At 38.0% G+C, this 23,707-nt stretch overlaps 3 protein-coding genes and 2 long non-coding RNA genes across 5 annotated transcripts; 2 read left to right on the forward strand and 3 right to left on the reverse strand.

The window, feature by feature from the left end:
• Positions 1–247: 247 nt before the first annotated feature.
• LOC133723633 (uncharacterized) lies at positions 248–2,340 on the reverse strand. Its single transcript, XR_009853159.1, has 2 exons — positions 2,170–2,340; positions 248–415 (listed from the first exon to the last, which is right to left on the reverse strand). It is a non-coding gene; the product is annotated as an uncharacterized LOC133723633 (long non-coding RNA).
• A 2,710-nt stretch (positions 2,341–5,050) lies between these two features.
• LOC133722613 (aspartic proteinase 36-like) lies at positions 5,051–8,294 on the forward strand. Its single transcript, XM_062149485.1, has 9 exons — positions 5,051–5,512; positions 5,950–6,345; positions 6,477–6,707; positions 6,811–7,000; positions 7,090–7,166; positions 7,270–7,360; positions 7,466–7,532; positions 7,629–7,700; positions 7,785–8,294. Exons 1-9 carry the CDS (start codon positions 5,268–5,270, stop codon positions 7,943–7,945), a joined length of 1,530 nt encoding a protein of 509 aa, XP_062005469.1. The 5' UTR covers positions 5,051–5,267; the 3' UTR covers positions 7,946–8,294.
• LOC133722614 (uncharacterized) lies at positions 7,327–9,855 on the reverse strand. Its single transcript, XM_062149486.1, has 6 exons — positions 9,425–9,855; positions 9,102–9,346; positions 8,938–9,018; positions 8,485–8,826; positions 8,279–8,376; positions 7,327–7,345 (listed from the first exon to the last, which is right to left on the reverse strand). Exons 1-6 carry the CDS (start codon positions 9,663–9,665, stop codon positions 7,342–7,344), a joined length of 1,011 nt encoding a protein of 336 aa, XP_062005470.1. The 5' UTR covers positions 9,666–9,855; the 3' UTR covers positions 7,327–7,341.
• Positions 9,856–16,831: 6,976 nt separating this feature from the next.
• LOC133719987 (uncharacterized) lies at positions 16,832–18,015 on the reverse strand. The gene is made up of 2 exons (XR_009851608.1): positions 17,814–18,015; positions 16,832–17,280 (listed from the first exon to the last, which is right to left on the reverse strand). It is a non-coding gene; the product is annotated as an uncharacterized LOC133719987 (long non-coding RNA).
• Positions 18,016–19,402: 1,387 nt separating this feature from the next.
• On the forward strand, positions 19,403–23,252 carry LOC133723328 (serine carboxypeptidase-like 20). The gene is made up of 10 exons (XM_062150140.1): positions 19,403–19,744; positions 19,897–20,033; positions 20,945–21,018; positions 21,130–21,355; positions 21,462–21,601; positions 21,698–21,778; positions 21,902–22,171; positions 22,308–22,373; positions 22,456–22,737; positions 22,894–23,252. Exons 1-10 carry the CDS (start codon positions 19,581–19,583, stop codon positions 22,975–22,977), a joined length of 1,524 nt encoding a protein of 507 aa, XP_062006124.1. The 5' UTR covers positions 19,403–19,580; the 3' UTR covers positions 22,978–23,252.
• The last annotated feature ends 455 nt before the right edge of the window (positions 23,253–23,707 follow it).

A 23,707-nucleotide genomic window follows, 5' to 3' on the forward strand; every position in this document is an offset into this window, starting at 1 on the left:
GTTGTGAGTTCTTGATCCATTATTGAAGTCTTGTTTTATCTGATTATCTGTAGCTGGAGACGAGTTCTTTTTCAGTTGGGTAGAAGGGGACGAGTTCTTCAATTTTGTATATGGGTGATGATAATTGTCACGCCCCCAAATCCAAGGCCAATATTGTACTGAAATATGGCTCGTGAATTTGTGACGTGAGTCAAAACAAATACAATTTTCTTCTTGAATAAATCAACAAGAAGTAAAAGAAAATATATACATGTTTGAATAGTACTTTTATTAGAAAACTAATATCGGTAATATATTTACATAACCAAAGTTAAGCAAAATTCGAATCAGTACAGGTATTCACTAGAAATAGTAGTAGAAAAATATTATTTTATCTAGTAGGTTCATCCCGTTTCCCCAAGCATCTACTCAATACCTGAAAACAAGAAGGTGTAGCATCATGAGCAACACAAGCCCAGTAAGTACACAACTTACATTCTTATATTAATGTATCTTATAAGAAATCAAAACTGAACAACCAAGTTAAAATGTACTAAGAACCATTTAAGTTCATACGAATTCTTAAATATGTATACATATATACACACAATACACACACACATATATACAAATATATTCATTCGTGTGAATGGTTTGGTAATAAATCACATAGTCACATATTCTTATCAAACCAACAAATATTGTAGCATTAGTATGTGAAATAACATTAAAGCAACACATGCTTGATTTTCTTTTTACTAACACCTTCACATATTAAAAATATATCATAGATAGATATTTGATCAAAATAACATAAGTACACTTCTCTTTTTAGTGAATTTTCAGATTAACTGGTAACAAATCACAAATCCACGTGTTAGGGTCCGACGTACTATACCCAAAACACGGGAAAACCAGGTTGACTGGTATCAAATCATAAATCCACGTACTAGGGACCGACGTACTATTCCCAAAGTACGGGTAAGCCGCAGCATACCAAGGACACAACCAAGGCATGTATACTCAAAGTAAGCACCCTTCCTAAGAGTATAATAGTGCACTATCTATAGGGACTAGGGCCCAGGCTTAACGTCTCATAACACCAAAACACATTTACCAGTAATTCATTTAAGCACTGGGTTGTAGAAATCACTCGGCTTCACAATTGTACTTCTCAGACATAATCAAATTCACAAAATACAATCTTTATGATTTATAGATCGTATATATATGTATATGTACACACACATATAGATACATATATTTAGCAATAATCTCATATGAAAACATATGTAACATAATTGTATAACACAAATAAGTAAATTCACTTGCAAGCAACATAATAAAATAAATAAGCTTATACATAATTGAAATCAAGTAAAATAATAAAGCACAAACATTAAATGAGTAACTATACACAATTAATAAGCTTGTAAATAACTGAAATAAAGTAAAATAATAAAGTGCAAGCATTAAATAAGTATACACAATTTAACAAAATTATATTATAGTTAGTATTTCAGTTCTTATGTCCAAATCCATTGAAGTTCATCAACCATGTTCATGATTCTCCGATTAGAGTCATCAAACTTCAAAATGTGTTATATTGTCCATCACAAGTCCGAATTAGTCAAATGAGTACACCATTTCAAAGGATTTTTCACAAGGAATTCAATGGAATAAGTCATGTAGTCCAGATCAGAGGGATATAGTCCAGAAAGGGTGAAGAACCATAACAGTACAGAAACCGATATTTTTGATACTGACCTTTGATGTTTAAGTCTTTACGTACGGTGTATTTTACCATTAATTCTCAAACTTTCCAGATCACAAGTAGAGGTCCTAAGCTTCAAATTGATATAAAGTTTGTAGAAATCGGATAAGAAATGAGAGAGATATGAATTTTTGAAGTTGTGATGGCTGTATGAGATTTCCAGCGAGTTTAAAAGTTGAAAACTTTGATTAGCCATAACTTCTTCATTTCTTAACCTTTTTGAGTGATTCAAAAGCCTAAATTGAAGAACTTTTGATGAGGAATTTAATACTGTAATTATTTTTGACAAAACAGAATTTGTTATATACGAAAATACGGGTTTGCAGCAAAGCAGATCCTTTTCCATTTTATCATTGATTATGCAATTTGATAAATCTTAAAGACAAAAGAATATAGAAATGTAATCATGTACTTACTTAAGGAACTCAGAAGGTGAGGTGAAGATTTTGGTCTTGAAATCAAGCTTGGACTTCTTTGACAAAAAGGGAATTTCTTAAGAGAAATAGGATGAAGGATTTGTGTGAGAATCTTGAGTTTTTTCTCTTCAACTAAGGGAGTTTTTGATCAATTCTGCAATTGATCTTCAAGCTTGTAGGAAATATGATAGAGAGCATGTGTTTATATAGGCTAGGAGTATGCACTAGAAACCAATTCTCACCAAACTTAATTCACTAATTTAATTAAGACCAAAGTGGATAGTTAGGCCAAAAGTATAAACAAGAAAAATAATTAATAAGAAAGTAAAAGAAAAGAAATCAGCTGCTTGCTATATATATATATATATATATGTATGTATGTACACACACATCCATATAGATACACATTTACCCAATTAATAAGTAAAGAACTTTAGTGCTTTCTTAAGGTAAAAATAATAACAATAATTAGTACTAAAATGACATGCATCACAAAAATAATATAGATGAGAGTCTTGAGCTCAATAACAAAGTAAGATTTTTCGAATATAACTAATAATATAGTACTCTATAGTTGACACTAATTTTCGGGTTATTACAATAATTTTATGTTAAGTTTGTGTTTGGGTGGGGGAGGTAATTAAGTCTCTCGTTCTCCTTTTAATCTCGAGTTATTTGTTTGTGCTAGTCTTAGTAGTCTGAGACTACAAAACAATGAATTATGCAAACAACCAACTGGATTAATTAGTTACTGACTCCAATTTTATAGTTGAGATTAAAGAAAATTATTTTGATTTGCTGGCTGTCAATTGAAATTGAGTTTAATATTATGATAATGGTATTGTATCATTTGTATGGCAGTATTTCAATTGAAAATGAGTTTATATTGGTAGGGAGCCCCAATTTTTTTTCGCCTAGAGCCCCGGAAATCTCAGGGCCGGCTCTGATGCTATTGCTCGAGGAGTTTTACGGGGAGTTGTTTGGGTTAGAGTGGTGGCAAGATGGTCTTGGGTGCAAGTTTCAGTGGGTGTCTTTGAAGCGTAGTGGTTGTGGTGTATAGCAGCAGTCTGTGGCGGTGCAGATTCGTCGCGGTGGAGATTTTGTGGTGATGAGGTTTGGTGCCGACATGGTTCGTGGTGGTGTACAACACTGGACTGTGGAGGCACGTAACTGACGCGGTGTGGATCGTGGCGGGGCGAGCTGTGGCAGCACTGAGACAGTGTCGGCTTGGTGGCGTAGGTCGTGCCGGAGTGGGACGGTGCAACCTCAGTGGATGAAGAGATAGACATTGGGCCTGATCTGTTTTGTCAGACTTGGACCTAGACCTGGACCTCTTCTCTTGGAGCTCTTTGGGCTTCTGATTAGTTAATTTTTTCTTTCTAAATAATTCCCTATTTTTTAGGGAGCTATGAACTCTTGTGTTAGTATGGTGCCTATTTACTATGTCTGTTACATAGTTTATAGGCTTTCTTGAATAAGTAAGCATGAGATCCGTCAAATGAGTAGACCTAATCTATGTATCACTGTGGTACTACTACAAACTTTTTATTTACCCAAAGTCGGTAGAGGAAAGATATGTAATGGTCTATTCTAGCTTGAGTATATATATGATATTGACATGATATTCTTAAAAAAAAAAATGTCATGATTAGAATAAAACACCATGACATGTTTGAAAAAAAAAAATAAACGTATTGTTTTTCATCCATGATGGCCATAAATTCTTTTTTTATAATTTTTTTTTCATATGTACACGACGGACCCGTAAGAGTTTTTCTATTGGAACATCCAAATTTACTCACTTGACAAAACCTCCTGTCCAATTTTCAAATACTTACTCACTAAACCCCATTCAAGTTCCTGAAATAACCTCACTCATATAATTTGCAAACAAACTATTAATTACATATTCATTTCTTAATCAGATTACATAAATCTCTTATCCAATAAAAAAGAAAATCAAACACAAGGTATTAGGTTTCAAAAATTAATTTCTAATAAAAAAGAATGTTTTTTTTTTTTTTTTACTTTCTTTCTCTTTTAGTTGTGCGAAAAAAAAAAGTAATAATTATTTATTAATGTTTATTTATTTAATAGTTATTTTATTTTATTTATTTATTTATCATTATTATTATTATTATTATTTTGCAAATATAATGGATAGATTGGGATTCAGGTCATAATAGAATTTTTGTTCTCCCTCACCAATGTGCATTCAACACATATGATGATAGAAATTTTTATGTCACATGATATTGATTATAGTTTTAATTCTTATTAAATATATATAAATGTTTTAATGAGTATGTAGTGAAATTAGAAAATAAAAATAGATAAAGAAAATAATAAAGAATGCAATATAATACTATTGAATTGGAAAGTCTAGAGAAATTAAATATAATATTTTTTAGATATAATTATTGTCCTTAATAGTCATTTTATAGGATGTTATATATGTAATTTAATAATTCATAATAGAGTAAGGTCAACTAAACATATTTGGAGGTCTCAATAGAAACACTCGACCAGTAAATCGAAAATAATCTGCAATTTCCCTATATCCATGTTGTTGAATGGGGTCAACTAAATAATTATAGTTTACTAGTTTAGGTTTGTTGGGCCATGATTGGGAGGCTAGTCAATGTATACTTTTATTAGGAAAGGAGGGAAGTCAAGGGTGAGGAGACCAAGTTTGGCTCCAAAAACAACCGCGACAAATGAGTCCAGGGATTTAGAAAATCCAATAAAAATAAGCGTTTGCTATTTTCAAATTTCAATCGTTGAGACTTGAGACAGACAGATTCCCTCCTTAATTTGGCATACTGAAAAAGCGCAACTGTCTCCTGGCATTCTTCTTTATCCACCCAATCCAACTCGCCCATGAATTTTTCACAAAACCCACGTACGTACCCACATTTCTAATTTCATCCTCAAGAGTCGATCATTCTGGGTTTTGTCAGAAGCTGTTGCTGTTGTCGGGTCACGTCGCCGGATGTATAGCTAGCCAGCTTCAATAACAAACACATCTATCCAAACTGATCCAACCTTCCTTGTGCCGGATCGCATTGGTCAGTCTCGACTCTCGAGTATATATTGAAATGGAACCAAGAGGCCTAGGTGGTTTCGTTGCGGCGGCGTTGGTGGTGCTTGTTTCGGCATTGGTCGTCAATGTGTCCGGTAACTTGGTTTTCCCGGTGAGCCATAAGTTTAATGGTAGAGAGGGAGCGTCTTTGAGTGAACTTAAAGCCCATGATCATCGCCGTCACGCTAGATTTCTCGGGGCAGCCACCCAGAATGCTATCGATATAACTTTGGGCGGCAGCGGCAATCCTACTGGAAATGGGTACGTAACTAACTAATTCATTCAAAATTTCATTTTTCTTCTTTAAAATTACTTTTTTGTAATGGTCTCATTATCATTTCTTTTTTCTGTTCAAATTGTTGTACAAAAATGATCACTTTCATTACACTGCTTTAATTTAACGAAGGAATCAGGTCCTGTAGACGTTTGTACATATTAATAATCAGCATTATCTGTGCTGCATGCTGGGCACTTTCAAAGCTTTGGTTCTAGACTTCTAGTGTAAGCATCACGTTATTAAACGCGTTATTTTTAAGATTTTGAAACTGGTAAAGAACCAACATTATTGGGAGGGGTTGGTACCGCGTGAGGATGATGCATGTAGTTTTGGCTTTGGTGCTGATCGTGCTTAGTTAAAGCTTACATATTTGAATGTCTGATCAATTGGTTTCGATTAGTTAGTGTATAATTGATTGCAGGCTCTACTATGCTAAACTTGGGATTGGGAATCCTTCACACGACTATTACGTGCAAGTTGATACCGGAAGTGACCTACTTTGGGTGAGTTGCGCTGAGTGCGGCAAAGGCTGCCCTGACCATTCTGAAATCGATGGTGTTAAACTAACACTTTACGATCGAAACAGCTCTTCCACTTCAAAGGTAGTGACTTGTGGTGATAACTTTTGCACTTCCATACACAAAAAACAAAATCAAAGTCAAGTGTCCAACTGCAAGCCAGACGAGAAATGCACCTACCATATTGAATATGGAGACGGAAGTACAACTACCGGATACTATGTCAAGGATGATGTGCAATTTCAGAAAGCTACCGGAAACCTTCAAACATCCTCCACTAGTGGATCTGTAATATTGGGGTACGTGATCAATCACTGACTAGTTAGTTGCATGTAATCACTTGCATATCTCTTTAGTTTCATATTATGAAAGTAGCTGCCTGTGATTAGCTCTAAAGGACTACTCCTGATTGCGGAATGTACACATATAGGTGCGGGATTAAACAATCCGGCGGGCTAAATAACCCTCATACAGCAGTTTCCGGGTTAATTGGTTTTGGACAGGGAAATGCATCCATGCTTTCACAGCTAGTAGCCGCAGGAAAGGTGAGGAATAAATTTGCACATTGTTTGGATAACACGAAAAAAGGTGGTGGAATCTGGGCTATAGGAGAAGTGGTCGAACCCAAAATGAAGTACACATCACCTATCGTACCAAATCAGTACGCACTAGTGCACTACTACTATGTCACACTATTTATCTAATCTCTTAATTATGCTTTAATGGCAATTAACACTTTGATTACATATATGTTGGACGATCAGGGTTCATTACAATGTCGTGTTGGAGAAAATGGAGGTTGGAAGTGATGTTATTAAACTTCCTACTAGTGGTGGTGGTGTTTTTGATAAAATATTTGGCAGCAGTACTTCAGACCAAACTATGGCAATTTTTGACAGTGGGACAACATTGACTTACTTACCACCAGAGTTGCAGGAACAAATGGTGAAGAAGGTATCTGTGCTAATGTCATTTAGATTTAAGTTGTCGACTTGGTCTATAAATGTTACTTCAATTATCTCTTACATCCTTATTTTGATCAGATATTGGCTGCGGAGCCTGGATTGAAATTGAAAAAAATTGATGACAACGAGTTTACATGTTTCGAGTATTCCAAAAAGTAAGGCACTTTTCTAACAGCACTACTTATTCCTTCTTAATTATTGACTAATCGTATGTTCGTCTTGAGCTTAACGATGTACTTCTGCTGTCGGTTGATGCAGCATTGATGAAAAGTTTCCTATTGTTAAGTTCAGTTTCAAGAATTCCGCTTCATTATGGGTGTATCCTCATGATTATCTGTTCAATATGAAAGTAAGGGCTATGATGTTAGTAATTCTTTGTAACAAACAAGGAACCTTGGATAATGATTTCTTGATCAACTAACTGACTAATAATGACGTATTACATATAACACAGGAGGATCACTGGTGTCATGGTTGGATGCAATCTAAACCTGGATCAAAAACCGGCATTCTTCTGGGAGGTAAACATCACATAGATAATCTTAAAAATTTTGCTGCAGTATATATAAGCAATTCTATCCATTCATTGACATGCAATTGTTAATTTCCCTTGGCAGATATGATCCTTTCGAATAAGGTAGTCGTATACGATCTTGAAAAGCAGGTCCTTGGGTGGGCTGATCACAACTGTGAGTAGCTAGCATTGACTTGTGATTAACTTAAATGCTGATTCAACAGGTTGTAATATGGTTTTGGTGTTTGATGAATGTTAGGTTCTTCAAGCATAAAAGTGAAAGATGACCAGTCAGGGTCAGACTACTCTGTTCAGTACCACAATCTTGCTTCAGATGCTTCCAGCCTAAGACTACCAATGTCATTCGTGTTATTAGCAACCGCTGCTGCTACTGCTATGATGCAAATGACTTCTATATAAATCCATCGCTCTCATCTCACCTGGCTAGCTATTTATCCGGCCAACTAACGAAAATAGTACATAACACAACAGCCTTCATTCATTAGATGCCAGTGCACCATAAGCAAATCCATGATGCATATGCTTCTTGATGAGATTGATTCTAGTGGAAGTCTTTTATAATATCCACCATAATTCTGGGGCACATTTTCTTTAAGATGAGCTTGTTTGTACTCCGAAATATTTTACGAATTCTTGGGTACTACCTTGATTTCGATCTCAGATGTGATATATTGCTGATTATGATACAGTATTTATACAAGAAGATTGATATATAGAACAAGTAATACTTACAAGGTTGTTCTCAAAAGTTGTACAACAAAATAAACAAGTGCCAGGAACAGAGCAATTTGATACACATCTCTTTGGAAACCGTCGTCCCTTTGAAAGAACTGATCGAAATTCAATCAAAAGAAATAAAGAAATTTGATCAGTAAAGCGATAATAACTAACAAGCAAGTGACCTCAATTAATTTACTGTTTACCAGCTAGTGACTGACCTTAGTTGGATCACCATAAGGGTCTGGAAAAATGTCCATGTTCTGTTTTTCTGTTGGGAAGCGGTTGGAAAGACTTTTAACTGCATCAGTCAAGTCTTTTCCACCCTCAATTGTTGCAAACAGACGACGCGAGGTCCAGAAATAGGCTTGTGAAATGAATGAAGAAGCTGATAAATCCCAAAACTCTTCATGTCGAGTCACTTGGCCACTGATCTGATTCAGAGTGAATTGGGAGTTGATTTTTAGAATCAAATCTCCTCCTAGAATGTTCTTGGGCTTGCCTTTGATTGTCCATTTTATACTAAGCACCCTGGTCGATAACATGCTCATTTCTTGAACACTCTGCACACAAGTATATTAATTAATTAGCTAATTCACTACAGAGAATATATGTGATTAACTAATTAAGGAAGAATAAACTGTTTCATGAATTAGGAACATGGAGTGACTAACCACAGAAGGCTTCTCTAGTGCGGTGGTTATCCATAGTGGTCTCTTGTACTTGTCACGACCACTAAAACTTCTGACGGGGTCCTGAAATCACAAGTAAAATGGGGGATTACGCCAATTTTGAAATTAGGGAATGAACTAGTACGTATACATATTAGGTAGCTGACCTTGTATTGAACCGAAAGAGCAAAGGTTCCAAGGGCGCGATTGCCTTCCCGAAGCTCAAGGATGTCGCGGACAAGCTGTCGAGCAGTGGCCTCCACCAAGGGGCTGCTAATGCACTCAAACTCGTCGCAAAGCTCCCCAAAGTTCAAGCCATCCACAATTCTATCAGCCTCTGATCTTAGATATTCTTTATCAGAGGAAGAGGAGGAGGAGGAGGACAATTCAGTCCCACCCTGATCATTTGTTACTGCAATGTAATATATATCAAGCAATTTATCAGTGACCTAATTTACAAGTAGCTAGGTAGCAGCAGCTAGGTTCTTACCGCGCAGTAAAAAAGGGTGGTGGACATGGTGTGAATCTTGGGAGGAAGACGCAGTACTAAAAGGCTTGGAGTACTTGGAGATGAAAAATATAGATTTACTACTAGCAGCAGTAGTAGTTTTGCTTTCGCGGCGGCGAAGGCAGCAGCTGGTGGTAGTGGTTGTTGCTGCAAGGAGCGCAGTGAAAGTAGTAGCACTAGTACCAGTAGTGCAGCAGCTATTCATCATCATGATCATCATCATTTCTCCTACCCATATATAATATATTAATCCTCTGATACATTGCAGCCTCTTCTTGTTTAACTCATTTTTCTGGGTTTTCAATGTTTCCCTCTGGTTTTGGGATAAGGTTTGGGTAGCTTCTCTTCTCTGTGTGTAGGTGAGTGCGGCCACTTGTCATTTGGTGATTGGGTGAAAATGGGAGACCCACAGGCTCCGACCTTTCATGGCATTTCAGGCTGTCAGCTATTACATTCATAGATGACTACTCGTCTCACCTGATCGAGTTGATACCAACTGATCCAGTAGTCGCCCCTATATGTGTATTGTATGCAACATTAATATGGCCTCACGTTAATGTGGCTTTGAACATGTACACGCTTTCCTCATGAGCAAAAACTGGCCATGGATACATATAGAGGTAGTACGTTCATTAATTCAATTAATCAGCATATGCAAGTCATGATATTGTTTCCTTTACTTGTAAGAGTACGTACTACAAGCTAGGTTTCATTCATATTTTGGATGAGCGATTCAAATAAAAGCCGATCATGAAATTATTTTGTGTTTAGGACTTGAAAGTGTCCACTTTAATTACTAAGATAGGATTTACTTGTTACTAATATAATCAAGTCTCTATTTTTCTTTAAATCTTTTTTTTTTTTTTTTTTTTTTTTAAGAAAATAGATAATTTCATTCATTTATTCATGGTTAGAAGGCATGTATATCAAATGCTGTCTTACATCAAAATTATAAATGGTATAAGCTACGAAGCAAATGACATGTGACCCTCACTGCTAACACATTCGCTCATTTATAAGCCTAATCATATGAACACAAGTCCAAACTATCTAAATCCTTGTAATAGCAACCCTAGCCGCTTAGAGACTTCAATTGGTGTACAACTAGTGAAGCAAACTTAAATAGCAGGAGACCATATTCAGACGCTAAACCAAGAGACACTAGATAGTGTAATCGAACCAAACATCCTGCATAAATTCTCCAGGGTCCCAAATCCAAGCCCATAGGGAAATCTGACCCAACAGAAAATTGAATTGGACCCCACAGCAACCCAACCTTCTGAAAGCCAGATCTGATATGGACACCCAGCGCCGGGCACCCAGAGATGGCCGTCGTCCGTCAGCCACCCATAGTTTCGACTGCACCCAACAAAGCCACCAACCTCCCTGGATGAAGGATTCGATCAGCCAAGCCATCGACTCTGGGTCCCAAATCCAGATCTTCCATAGGGCTCGTGAGAACCGCATCCCACTGATCTGAAAACCCAAGAACAAGAAGCCCAGATTCAGTGCTTGAGCACAACCATCACAGCCGTCCGTATGCACCCACAGCAGCCACAATATCTGCCACCATAGCAAGATTCCGGTTCCTATGCCTCCATCGAAAATCTTCCAATCCCTATAAGAAGGGAGACGCCGCTCCAATCCGATCTCGGGTCTCCTCACCCAGCCTAAAAGAAGTCCCCGCCATGGTCGCCACCGGAAACTGAACCATTCTAAACAGCCTGTAATCCGCCCCTCCCCGAAACGAGGAAAGAGCCGATCAAAAGTCAGCCGCAATCGTAGAGTAAGTGGAGCCGACAAAGTCCTCCCTGGAAGCCACACCAAGAGGGCGGCGCTAGGGTTCGCCGAGGAAAGGCTCTCGACCCTCTCGACTCTCATTCGTTAATGATTTAGGATGTTGAGAAGTTTTTCTTTAAATCTCTTGTTTTACTTTGACAGTATCATATATAAATCAAGTCAATATAATTAAACTCTGTTGTAAAAGGAACATAGAAAGTGTTTCAGAAAATGGAGAGAGCTTTGCTTCTAAGAACTTGAGAGAGAGAGAGAGTTTAGATGCAGATAATAAGTGTAGTATTTTTTGTTTTTCATCTTCTTCCATGTATGAGAAATGGACTACATATGTAGTGGAAGACAAGGAACATATAGCCTAAAATCCTCCATAAAACAAGGACCCTTAAAGTCCTCCTTAAAACATGGATCCCCTAAAACTAGGAAAGAGGAAAGCATCTTCTAATATACAATAATTTACATGATATATCCATAATAATTTACAACACTCCCCCTTGGATATTTCAGGTCAATAGTGTTGCCTAGGCTGTGCGCTTTTAAGTTGTCTCGTCAAAAACCTTGCCAAGTAATAAAAACCCTGTGGGAAAAAACAACCTTGGTCGAAGGAGAAAAAGAGCACAACGCGCATGAGTGTGAAGTAGTAATATCACAGCTTCGGAGATAAGTGGAGTCTTCTTATCAGCATCAGAAGTAAGTAGCATGTCTACGAGAGGGATGCATTTAGAGTTGCTACACCAAAACCTTGCCCGGTAAACCCAGTGGGAAAAACCCGTGGTCGAAGGGAAAAGATGAGCAAATGCATATATGTTGAATCAAAAACATCTTCAGGATGGAGCGACCATACTAAAAATGTGCCTCGTTAAAACCTTGCCAGGTAATAAAACCCAGTGGGACAAAATAACCCTGGACGAAGGACAAAAGAGTACACGATGGTCAAGTGGGTATGCTTCTGGATACTCCCCCTGATTCAACTCCTCCTGAAAATTACATGTTAGGTAATTCAGATAATTTACGTAGACCAATACCTTGTACATGCTTCTGGAATGTAGATTTTGGTAGTGACTTAGTGAAGAGGTCTGCACGATTGTCTTCAGATCGAATCTACTTGACCTCAATCTTCTGATGCTCCTGTTGTTGCTGATTGAAGAAAAACTTTGGTGCAATATGTTTTGTGTTGTCTCCTTTGATGAAACCTGTCTTCATTTGCTCGATGCAAGCAGCATTATCCTCATGGATAGTGGTTGGTTCATCAGTGGTGGAATGCAGTCCACATGTGCTTTGAACATGCTTTGTGATGGCTCTCAACCATATACATTCACGTACTGCTTCGTGAAGAGCTAGAATCTCAGCATGATTCGAAGAGGTAGCAACAAGGGTCTGTTTTGTAGACCTCCAAGAAATTGCCGTATTCCCAATGGTAAAGACATAACCAGTTTGGGAACGCGCCTTGTGTGGGTCTGATAGATAGCCTGCATCAGCATATCCAACAAGGCGAGCATCATTCTGAGGATCAAGGGGGTTTGATCCATTTCTTGATGCATAGGGATAAAATAAGCCCATATCAATCGTACCTCTAAGATAACGAAAAATATCTTTTATACCATTCCAGTGGCGGCGTGTTGGTGCAGAGCTATATCTAGCTAACAAGTTCACATCGAATGGGATGTCCTGTCTAGGGCATTGAGCCAAGTACAATAATGCGCCTATTGCACTTAGATATGGGACTTCTGGCACCAATATCTCTTCGTTATCACCAGTAGAACAATACGGTTCTCTCTAGACTTCGGACGACCATGAGTGTGCTTGCTTTTATCCTGATTAAAGCATATTAACATCTTCTGGATGTAATTTGGTTGATGGACCAAAATTTCATCTGCACTTTGCTCGGGCTCCAGGTCGAGACAATAATTTGTTCTCCCAAGGGCTTTCATCTCAAATTCCGACTTCAGGTGCTTTGCAGTTTCCTTGATCTCTTCAGGAATATCAATCAAATTCATGTCTTTGACATAGACCGCCATAATTGCAAACCCGGAATTTGTTTCCTTAATAAACACGCATAGGCGTAGTTTATTATTCACATATCCCATCCCGATCAAAGATTCACTTAGACGGTTATACCACTTCCGTCTAGATTGTTTTAATCCATAAAGTGAACACCTCAAAACTAATGGAGAACACGTTCCGTGGTCTAGAACTATTTGCATTGGGTACCTTAAGTCCTTCAGGAACTTTCAGGTATATCTCTGTATTATGATCCCCCTAGAGATAAGTTATGACCACATTCATAAGCTGCATATTCAGTTTTTCAGAAACTACCGAACTGATAAGGTAGTGGAACGTTATGACGTTCATTACAGGAGAATACGCCTCCTCGTAATCAATCACAGGGCGTTGAGAAAATTCTTGCGCCACTAGACGAGCTTTGTGTATCACAATCTCATTTTTCTCATTACGCTTCCTTATAAATACCCATTTAAATTCTACAGGTTTAACATGGGGAGGTGTAGGAACAACAGGTCCAAAACACCTTTCTCTTTGTCAAGGAATCTAATTTGACCTGGATTGCTTATTTCCTTTTTGGCCAGTCGTTTCTTCGTTGACATTCATCAACGGAGCAAGGTTCGATTTCATCTCTTGTTTTAGTTTCGGTGGCCACCGCAAATACAAACACATCATCGATGATAATCTCATTCCAATTCCAAATCTCACAAAATTTACCGAGATTTCTCTATTCTCGGGAGTGGGTTCAAATGTTGGAGCGTCCCCCAACGTCGTCTCTTCTAGGACGGACCCATAATCCGGATTTATCTCGTGAGATGAATCAGTTTGAGATTGCGATGTCAAGAAGATTCATTTGTGCCGAGTTTACCCTCTTCTGGGGATAAGAATCTTTCGAACCTAATGGTCTACCTCACTTCTGGGCAGGGACATATGACTGGTTAGCCGCCATGGTCGTACCTCGTCCATCTGGGACGACATGTCATACGGGGACGTCTATCCTTACAGGCATATTTGCAGCAGGTATATGTGATCTGGTCACTTTAGCTAGATCAGAGAAAGCGTCTGGCATATTTTGGGCTATACTCTGTAGATCTAGAATTCTCCGCACTTCATTATCGCATTGTGCGGTTTGGGGATCGAGATGAGACATAGTGGGGACATTCCACGTCAATTCACGTCGTTCATCAGGAACGGTAACGTTCTTATCTCCCCCTAACGGCGGGAAGACTGCTCATCAAAGTGACAATCCATCCTTTGTTGAGGACCCAATTTTGTACGTTGTGGCGGCACAATTGGCACGAGGACTGCATACCCAAATGTGCGTAAGTGCGAAACGTCAGGTTCGTGCCCAGTCACCAGCTGTAACGCGGAGTAAGGTTGGGTAGTAGTGGGCCTCAACAGGACCAACATGGCTGCACGCAAGATTGCATAGCCCCACGCAAAAACTAGAAGCTTGGTGTTCATTACCAAGATTCTATTTACGAGACCATCTTGTGTGTGAACATAGAAAACTGTATGTTCAACATCAATCTCAAGGGATATGCAATAATCATCGAAAGACTTCGATGTAAACTCTCCGGCATTATCAAGTCTTATAGACTTTATGGGATAATCCGAGTGGTGAGCCACAATTTCATGATCTGGGCGAGAGTTTAGCAAAAGCAGCATTTTCTTGTGGACAATAGTGTAACATGTGATCACTTTGTCGATACATCAACCAAAACCATGAAATATTTAAATGGTCCGCATGGTGGTTGGATAGGTCCACAAATTTTCCTTGCATTCTGTGCAGAAAAATGGTGTGTGTATATATACTAGTCTTTGCACATGATGGTCTAGAGTTTAACGTTCCTAACGATCGAGCAAGTTTGGCATAATGTGTTACTAAACACAAGACCCTTATTCAGAAGGGGATGCCCGTGTGATAAGTTGAGGATACGGTGCATCATACTTTGACCTGGGTGTCCCAAATGGTCATGTCATAGCAAGTAGTTGCTCGAATAAGTTAGCTTCTAGCTAACAGATTTAAATTTCTCGAATATACGCTTCTGGCCGCATATTCAAAGGTTATGCAAAGATATTACACTCATTTTTCTCAGTGGTTTCAATCATGATAACCGTTGGCTCGAATATCCTTAAAACTCAATAACGTTCTTTTGGAACGTGGAGAATATAAGACCTTATTAATGGTAAATTCAATACCATTGGACAACATAAAGTGGACTATGCCATAGCCCACTATCAGGTTGGATCGTCCTGATGCAGTTGTCACAGAGGTATGAATAGGCAATAAGTTTGAAAATATCTCCGATCTGGGAGTATGGTGTGCATAATAGCACTGTTAGCCAGACAACAAACTTCTCCATAGAATATGCCTATTCATTTATTTAATTCAATGGATCACATGTATAAATAAATTTATTGAATTAAATATATTTGAACATAACCACATTTCTATAATCCAAAATAATTGAAAACATAAATCACCAAAATCTGAAGATGTTTCATTCATTAAGATGAAAATATGGCACAAGGGGCCAATTATATCCATGTCTTCGAGTTCTAATTCTCGGTATGTTTAGTAACTGCCTGAAAATCCATGATCTCTAGTGTGGAATTGATGGAAAATGACTCTTCAATAAAGTTGGTATTTCGAGTTCCACGACTGGCGTAATACTCATCTACTGCTTCGGCTATCGCACAGCAGGTGCGGGACCAACAGTCAATTCCTCCACATCGATGACAAAGATCATGCTAATTTTGGTGGCGACGAGCCAGACTAGTGTTCCTTTCAACTCGGGCTTGCTGAGCTAGGGCATCACAATTCTCACCACATGGGCCTTGGCCATGTGGAGCTGGATTACGTGCTCCTTGGCCTCTTGGGCCTTGGCCACCTAACTGACAGTCATATGGGTTATTTTATTTCTGCCAATCATGTCTTGCTTCAGGCAAGAAAATGGTCATTTGATGGTTAAAGCGCTCTTCCAGAGCGACCCAGAGAGTCTGTGCATCATCTTGATCGGATACTCAGCTTGGAGTGCTTTCTCCATATGTTTCTTTATGAAAATTATGGTACTCGCCTTAAAAGCCTCTCGGGCGACATTGTCAACATTGATTATTGATCTCATCTTCTTTGCAGTTAGATGAATTATCACATCTTGAGTCCACTTTAGATAGTTTCTTCTGGAAACCTCCAAAGCAACAAAGTCAAGTTTGTTGAGATTTGGCATTTCTTACAGGAAAGGAACAAATAATCTTAGTGCTTTGGGTAGTATCGTCCATAAGCAACTAATAGGAATTTCAGGTTCTATAACATGGTATGGAAAATCGGATTAAACATGTAAAATCTACTGGTTTTATCATGTGTGGTGAATTTATGAAGGAAACTTCAAGTTTCTTAAATGGCATTATCGAAACTACAGGTTCGATATGTGAATGAACTACTGGTTCATTTAGAACTTCTAATTCATTAGGTACCTGCATTTTCTACACATATATTCTAGTGCGAAAATTTAGACAAGTAACACAATAATATTGAATAGAGCAAATTGAAATAATATCTCACAAATTGAATAAATGGAAATCACAAATCAATTGAGATATTAATTGCATGCTAGTAATATAACATATTAATTGTCACACAATTATGTGAATAAATGCTTCTGGCAATTAATTACACATATGAAATATGGTGAATTTATTTACAATAGCCATAATGACATGCACATTGTCTGGGTTCAAATCTCAGTAGAATCAAATCATTTTTTCTTTTATTTGGTTCTGCTGGACCAAAGAAAGAGTGGGCTTGATAATAAACTCTACGGGGCTTAGCTGTGAGCTCGTGACCAAAGCTTTCATGCACTAGTCAAAGAGTGTGTGAGGCCTGCTGGGCTGCTAGGTCCTGCAGAGGGAGAGTAGGCCTGCTGGGCTCAAACTGGTCTTTGTCATGGCAACACATGGCGAGCTTCTGTTATGGTCTTGTAGCTTGGGCCTGAGCTTCTGGCTCGGGTTTGTTATTGTGGCTTTGGGCTTGATTTGAGCTTCTGACTCAACCACATTTAATATTCACAATTATAACATAACCAAATTCAATATATGTTATTACATCATAACGGAAACAAATTAATGCAGGGGTTATGTACCTAAGGAAATGGGTTCAAATCTCATTAATGCTTCTGACATTTCGTATAGGTAATAAATTGAGTAAATGCTTATCGCATAACTTTATGTAATAATCGCGTAATAATTTAGCCCATAATGCTTCTATCATAAGGAATTATAATGGCATAATTCAAATTAGTGTAACCAAAAAATTAAGTCCATAATGCTTCAACAAAAATCAAAAACATGATTGCAGCTTCTACTGAATAACAGTCGAAAGACGAACTGAAACATTAAGCAAAACTACCCAGAAAAATACGAAAATTTACAGAGATGCACTAAACACATAAGGGCTCCAGCATACAAAATTTGGTGAGTTTTGGAGTTGATTTACTATTTCAAATAAATACTGGAACACAGAGAACAGAAGGTAAAATGAAACAGCAAAATCGGTTTTTGTTTGGAAAAAACCTACTTGGTTGTAGAGCTGGTAGAGTGAAGATGATTGAAAGATGAACTGCCTCTTCTCTGCAACCCAAGTTATTCACCTCTCCTCTTGTCAATCTGCAATCCGAATCGTAGAGCTATTCGTGCTGATAACGTGTTGTAAAAGGAACATAGAAAGTGTTTCAGAAAATGGAGAGAGCTTTGCTTCTAAGAACTTGAGAGAGAGAGAGAGAGAGTTTAGATGCAGATAATAAGTGTAGTATTTTTTGTTTTTCATCTTCTTCCATGTATGAGAAATGGACTACATATGTAGTGGAAGACAAGGAACATATAGCCTAAAATCCTCCATAAAACAAGGACCCTTAAAGTCCTCCTTAAAACATGGATCCCCTAAAACTAGGAAAGAGGAAAGCATTTTCTAATATACAATAATTTACATGATATATCCATAATAATTTACAACAAACTCCATCATAAAAAGTGATTATTAAGATACCGATCGATATACGTACATAACAGTTTAATAATAATTCGTCTCTCGAACATTAATTAACACAAACTTAAAAGTAATAGTAATAAGATTATCAAATCAGACTTCATATTCAATAAGTATGTATTCCGGCCTATATAGCAAGTAGATGTAGTGCATTAAAGTCAAGAATACAATGGAAGACCTAGCTGCTCCTTTGAATTTTGTTATCTAATGTATGTTTGAGGTGCGAGGTAGACTTAGAACAAGTGCGTCTTGGTAGTGGATTAACAACTAATCTTTATCAAGCTCTAGAGTGATAGAGAGACAAGGAAGCTCCGGTCACTCCAACTCCATCTCCATCAACTTTGACTCAACTAATTTATTATTATAATATTAGATAAATTTGATAAGTATTTTAATTGTTATTTGTTTTTTATTTTTTATTTTATTTTATTTTGTTTGAAAAGGTTATTTGTTTTGAATAAGTAGATGTCCTAGTCTAGCTAATAGGAATTTGTTAGTGTTTACCAAATCTTCACGGAAATCTCATGAACTTAGGAGTTGTTAGTAGTAGTCATTTCAAATTTTCTGCCAACTAGTTTGTTTTGTAGGCTCTATTTATACAGAACTTCTATTCATATTGTTTAGTTTCTGTGTTGATAATCGAACAAGTAATTCAACTGCAGCGGGCATTTCCTTGCTTGCTAAAATTGAAGTTCACGCCCAGGCCAAGCCAGCTCATATATATGCAATAATGACAGTTGAACTTCCTCCGACCGATCCATTGTGTGTTTGTTTCTGTGAATTTCGATCACTCTTGGGATGTCTTGTTCACAACGGCAGCCGCTATATATCCGTATCGAAAATCCCAACACCACCTATCACTCTTTAACTCTATATAATATATGCATGGTCGTCCATATGTATCTGTCTAATTTCTCAATTTCATTGTTTGACCTAGCTACCTGCTTATATATATATATATATATATATATATATATATATATGGTATAATCAATTCAATTTCAATTTCAGTATCTATGCGACCTCCGGCCATCAATTCTAGTTTGACTCCAAAATTGTACCTTTTCTCTTGCCCTTCCTCCCCTTGCTCTCACATGCATTTCTTGTTTCTATATATAGCCCGGCCCGGGTTTCTTTCTTTTTGCGCAGCATTAATATAAAACCTCACTTGCTTGGCTTAATTTGCTTCTCAATTCTCATTCTCATTGGTTCTACCAAGTACCAACCAACCGCCCACTCTCTCTCTCTCTCTCTCTCCTCACACAAACCTCGTTTCTCAATTAAGCATCACCTCCAGCCATGGCGGGCATGGCCAGACCGTTGGCTACAATTCCCACCTGCTTCTCAATCATAATCATATGCTTAAGCTTGATAACAATGAGAATTGAGGCAGCCCCTCAAGGCTCTCTTGTCACCCAGCTTCCCGGCTTCAATGGCACTTTTCCGTCCAGCCACTATTCCGGGTAAGCAACCCGCTTGGTATATGTAATCTAGCCATATATATATGTGTTTTCTTCTTCATGTATTTGTATAGGTTAATTAAATGGGGTGGAATTAAAATCCAAAAATGATAATGAATGGTTGTGTGTGCTTGATTATGTGTATGTGTATGTAGATATGTAAGCATAGGCGCAAAGAATCTTTTCTACTACTTTGTAGTGTCAGAAGGGAGCCCCGCCGACGATCCTGTTGTCTTGTGGCTCAATGGCGGACCCGGCTGCTCTAGCTTTGACGGATTCGTCTACGAACACGGTACGCTACTCTATACCCGTATTTTTTCATACCTACACTTTCGTGTCTTTTCTTTTTCTCCCTCCACCAGTCCACCACTAGGCTTCACTCTTCAGTCTTCACTACTGCACCGTGTACTGTACTACTTGGACGTCCACATTCTTTCCAAATTGATTAATTAATTCCCCGGCCGATAGGCCGGTATGTTTATTTGAGTATTTATTTTGTCTTGTTCGAACTCAAGAGTTGCAAACTAATCGAAAAAAAAACTCTCAAGAGTTGCAAACTATGTTCTGAATTATTGAAACTCTATGTTGTACCTACTTAATTTATATATATATTATGTAATAATTGAATTTCTAGTTGCCTTGAACCGGAGTGCTGCCTATAGATAGATATAAGATATAAGAATGTTTGCAGTCAAAGTTAGATTAGCTGTGTGTGCAGCGTGCTACTTTAGCAAATGTGTGTAGTCATTATCATCTTGTCATTAATTTGGGGCCTATCAATTAGCTAGCTTACCTTACTTGGGTCACGCAGTCACGGATACCTGTTGAGAATTGTTCTATCATTGGATACAAATTAGGTGTATACCTATATTCAATTATATTGGTTTCACGTCTACGTCTTATGTAAGAGACCCCTTTCTATAATTGACTAACAGATTTTGGATCCAGTTAATCATATTTGACCTGATCTTTAACAGTGAAAAATCTCAAACTATGTTATATATATATATACCAAAATGTAGTACTATTATTTGTGAAATGATCAATACGTGTATTATTTGAATATTATACGAGAGTTTACTAACAAAGATATAGAATGCATGTTCATAGTAGTACACATATGGATATGAGCACGTACTTGTATGAATAGTTCATCATCTGTGATATTTAATTGGGTCGTTATTTATGTACATGTGCGTGCAGGGCCGTTCAATTTTGAACAAAAATCGAAAGGAGCATTGCCCACTTTACAACCTAATCCTTACAGCTGGTCCAAGGTATATGCATAAATTAAGTCTAAACAGGATTATCTTAATCCTTTAATGAATTATGTGGCAAGCAAGTTAGCTACAAGCTAGACTAATCAATTGAGACTGAATTTGTTTTAGGTTTCCAACATGCTGTATTTGGATTCTCCTGCTGGTGTTGGGTTTTCCTACTCAGAAGACCCAAGCCAATACGTAACCGGGGATCTTCAAACTGCTGCCGACACCCACGCCTTCCTCCTCAGCTGGTTTAAGCAGTACCCGGAGTTTCTTTCCAATCCCTTTTACATTTCCGGGGAGTCATATGCTGGAGTCTACGTCCCTACTCTTGCCTTTCAAGTTGCCACAGGTAACAAACAGTACTACGTAATTGTTTCTCTATCTCTATCATCAGTCGCTCGATATCCAGTCTTGCAAAAAGTACTGATCGATGATCGTATAACTACTGTATGTAGGTATTCAAAATGGAACAAAACCAGTTGTAAATCTCAAGGGTTACATGGTGGGGAATGGAGTCACAGACAGAAACTTTGATAACAATGCTCTTGTCCCTTTTGCTCATGGGATGGCCCTCATTTCAGATCAAATTTATGAGGTGCATTCGTGTTTGAGGCACAATTGTTACATCATATAATTAAATATTTGGCGCACGGCAATAAATATTCAAGTTGCCTATATGATATTAATGCAGGGAGTTATAGAAGAATGTGGGATCAACTACTCCAACTCATCTAGTGCCAAGTGCAACGAGAAACTTCATCTGGTTAGCGAGGTATAAATAACATCTACGATCAGTTCATTTGCTCAATCATTCAAGCCATTTTATTATGCTTGTAATTAACTTACTTAATTTAAGACGATGACAATTGATGTTGATTGTATATGTTTGTATTAGGCTCTTGGTGGACTAAATATCTACAACGTCCTTGAGCCTTGTTACCACAACCCTGGAACTGAATCAGGAAATGATACTTCTACAACAACCAAAAGCAGCAACTTACCCTTTAGCTTTCAGCAACTAGGCAAGTCGCCTGAGAAGCCTCTCGGAGTGAGAAAGAGGATGTTTGGCCGCGCTTGGCCTTATCAGATGTCTGTAGAAGATGGCTTAGTCCCTTTGTGGCCACAGCTAGCTGCTAAATCTAACTCACGCAGTGTTCCATGCTTTGTAAGTAATTCACAATTCTATGGTTGACATTCTTTTGCCTAGCTAAAATTAGCCAGATATCTCATACTCTCATATATTAATCTATAGATCGAGCACGTACTCACACTCTGTTTAAGCTTTTTATGTTAATCTGTAGAATGATGAAGTCGCAACTAAATGGCTGAACGACCCAGCAGTTAGGGAAGCAATTCATGCCAAGCCTGTAAGCTAATTAATTAGTACAACTATAACTATTCCATGAATCCTTTTGTTCCCTCATTGAAAGAGTTCAAATATATATGCAGGCAAGTGTGTCTGGTCCCTGGGAATTATGCTCGGATAGAATAAGTTATTATCATGATGCTGGAAGTATGATCCCTTACCACCGAAACCTTACAACCAAAGGATACAAAGCAATCATTTTCAGTGGAGACCATGATATGTGTGTGCCATATACTGGAAGCCAGGCGTGGACTAGCTCACTTGGGTATAAGGTTATAGACCAATGGAGGTCTTGGCTATCCAATGACCAAGTTGCAGGCTACTTGCAAGCATATGAAAACGACCTCACCTTTCTCACTGTCAAGGTCCGTATCTGTATAATACTCTATGCTTTACATCATTGTTTGCTTTGGTATAACTTTATTATTGTACTGCCAAGAAAATAGCTCTGCGTAGTTTGGTTTGTATATTCTGATGGAGTTTGTTTGATTTGTTATGGTGGCATTGGCGTGGGGACACAGGGAGCTGGACACACCGTCCCTGAATACAAGCCACGGGAGGCACTCGACTTCTACAGCCGCTGGTTGGCAGGAAAACCGATGTGATAGTATATATGACGGCATAGCATGGATAGCATGGCCGGTGACCGGGGAAGAAAAGACTTCCATTGAATCTTCTTTTTCATTTACGGCTATAATTAAACACAGCAGCCGCATTCATTCCATTTTTCATCATTTTCTCTTATTCTGTATGTTTGAAAAATATAGACAACTGATTTTTCACATCAATAACTGCAAACAGACATGTATCTTTGTAATAATGAAAAGGTTAATGCCAGCCACGACCACAAGCACAACCACAACCTCAAGGTTCAAGTTCATCCTTAGTCGTTCAACTTGCACCGAACTTCACAACCTACCCATACATTATCAGGAAAAAAGTGGCAGTCTACTGTCTAGCATCCATATATGTAAATGTAGAGGTGGGTGTCTCTGTCTATCACTATATGAGACTGACAATAAATGGTTACTATAACTCCTTCACCACAAGTGGAAACTCCTCATCCTGAATGCACCTTTCAAATTGAATTCCGAATGACAGGACAACAGCACATTTTCCCATTTATGAACAAATTGACATTCTATCAAGTGATTGAAAACAACACCCCAATCAGTCTCAATACCTCACCCGCCGCTACATATATATTATCTTCAACTCAAGAAATTTGAAAAATGCAGTAGTGGGAGAGCTAGCTTTCAGGATTCACTAGCAATGTAGCTAGTGTGGTCACTGACGGTCCTGATGCATGGAGCTAGGACTCATACTACATTATCC

The sequence above is a fragment of the Rosa rugosa genome, chromosome 7 (genome assembly GCF_958449725.1).
Source record: "Rosa rugosa chromosome 7, drRosRugo1.1, whole genome shotgun sequence".
Taxonomy (NCBI): domain Eukaryota; kingdom Viridiplantae; phylum Streptophyta; class Magnoliopsida; order Rosales; family Rosaceae; genus Rosa; species Rosa rugosa.

Bases quoted from the DNA above. Each gene is read 5' to 3' on its own strand.
- LOC133722613 (XM_062149485.1), top strand. From the start codon at position 5,268: ATGGAACCAAGAGGCCTAGGTGGTTTCGTTGCGGCGGCGTTGGTGGTG. The intron at 6,346-6,476 runs GTACGTGATCAA...GTACACATATAG, and splicing joins AGTGGATCTGTAATATTGGG to GTGCGGGATTAAACAATCCG. The intron at 6,708-6,810 runs GTACGCACTAGT...TTGGACGATCAG, and splicing joins TCACCTATCGTACCAAATCA to GGTTCATTACAATGTCGTGT.
- LOC133722614 (XM_062149486.1), bottom strand. From the start codon at position 9,665: ATGATGATGATCATGATGATGAATAGCTGCTGCACTACTGGTACTAGT. The intron at 8,827-8,937 runs GTTAGTCACTCC...ACTTGTGTGCAG, and splicing joins CACTAGAGAAGCCTTCTGTG to AGTGTTCAAGAAATGAGCAT. The intron at 8,377-8,484 runs GTCAGTCACTAG...AATTTCGATCAG, and splicing joins CTTATGGTGATCCAACTAAG to TTCTTTCAAAGGGACGACGG.
- LOC133723328 (XM_062150140.1), top strand. From the start codon at position 19,581: ATGGCGGGCATGGCCAGACCGTTGGCTACAATTCCCACCTGCTTCTCA. The intron at 21,356-21,461 runs GTAACAAACAGT...TACTGTATGTAG, and splicing joins TGCCTTTCAAGTTGCCACAG to GTATTCAAAATGGAACAAAA. The intron at 21,779-21,901 runs GTATAAATAACA...TGTTTGTATTAG, and splicing joins AACTTCATCTGGTTAGCGAG to GCTCTTGGTGGACTAAATAT.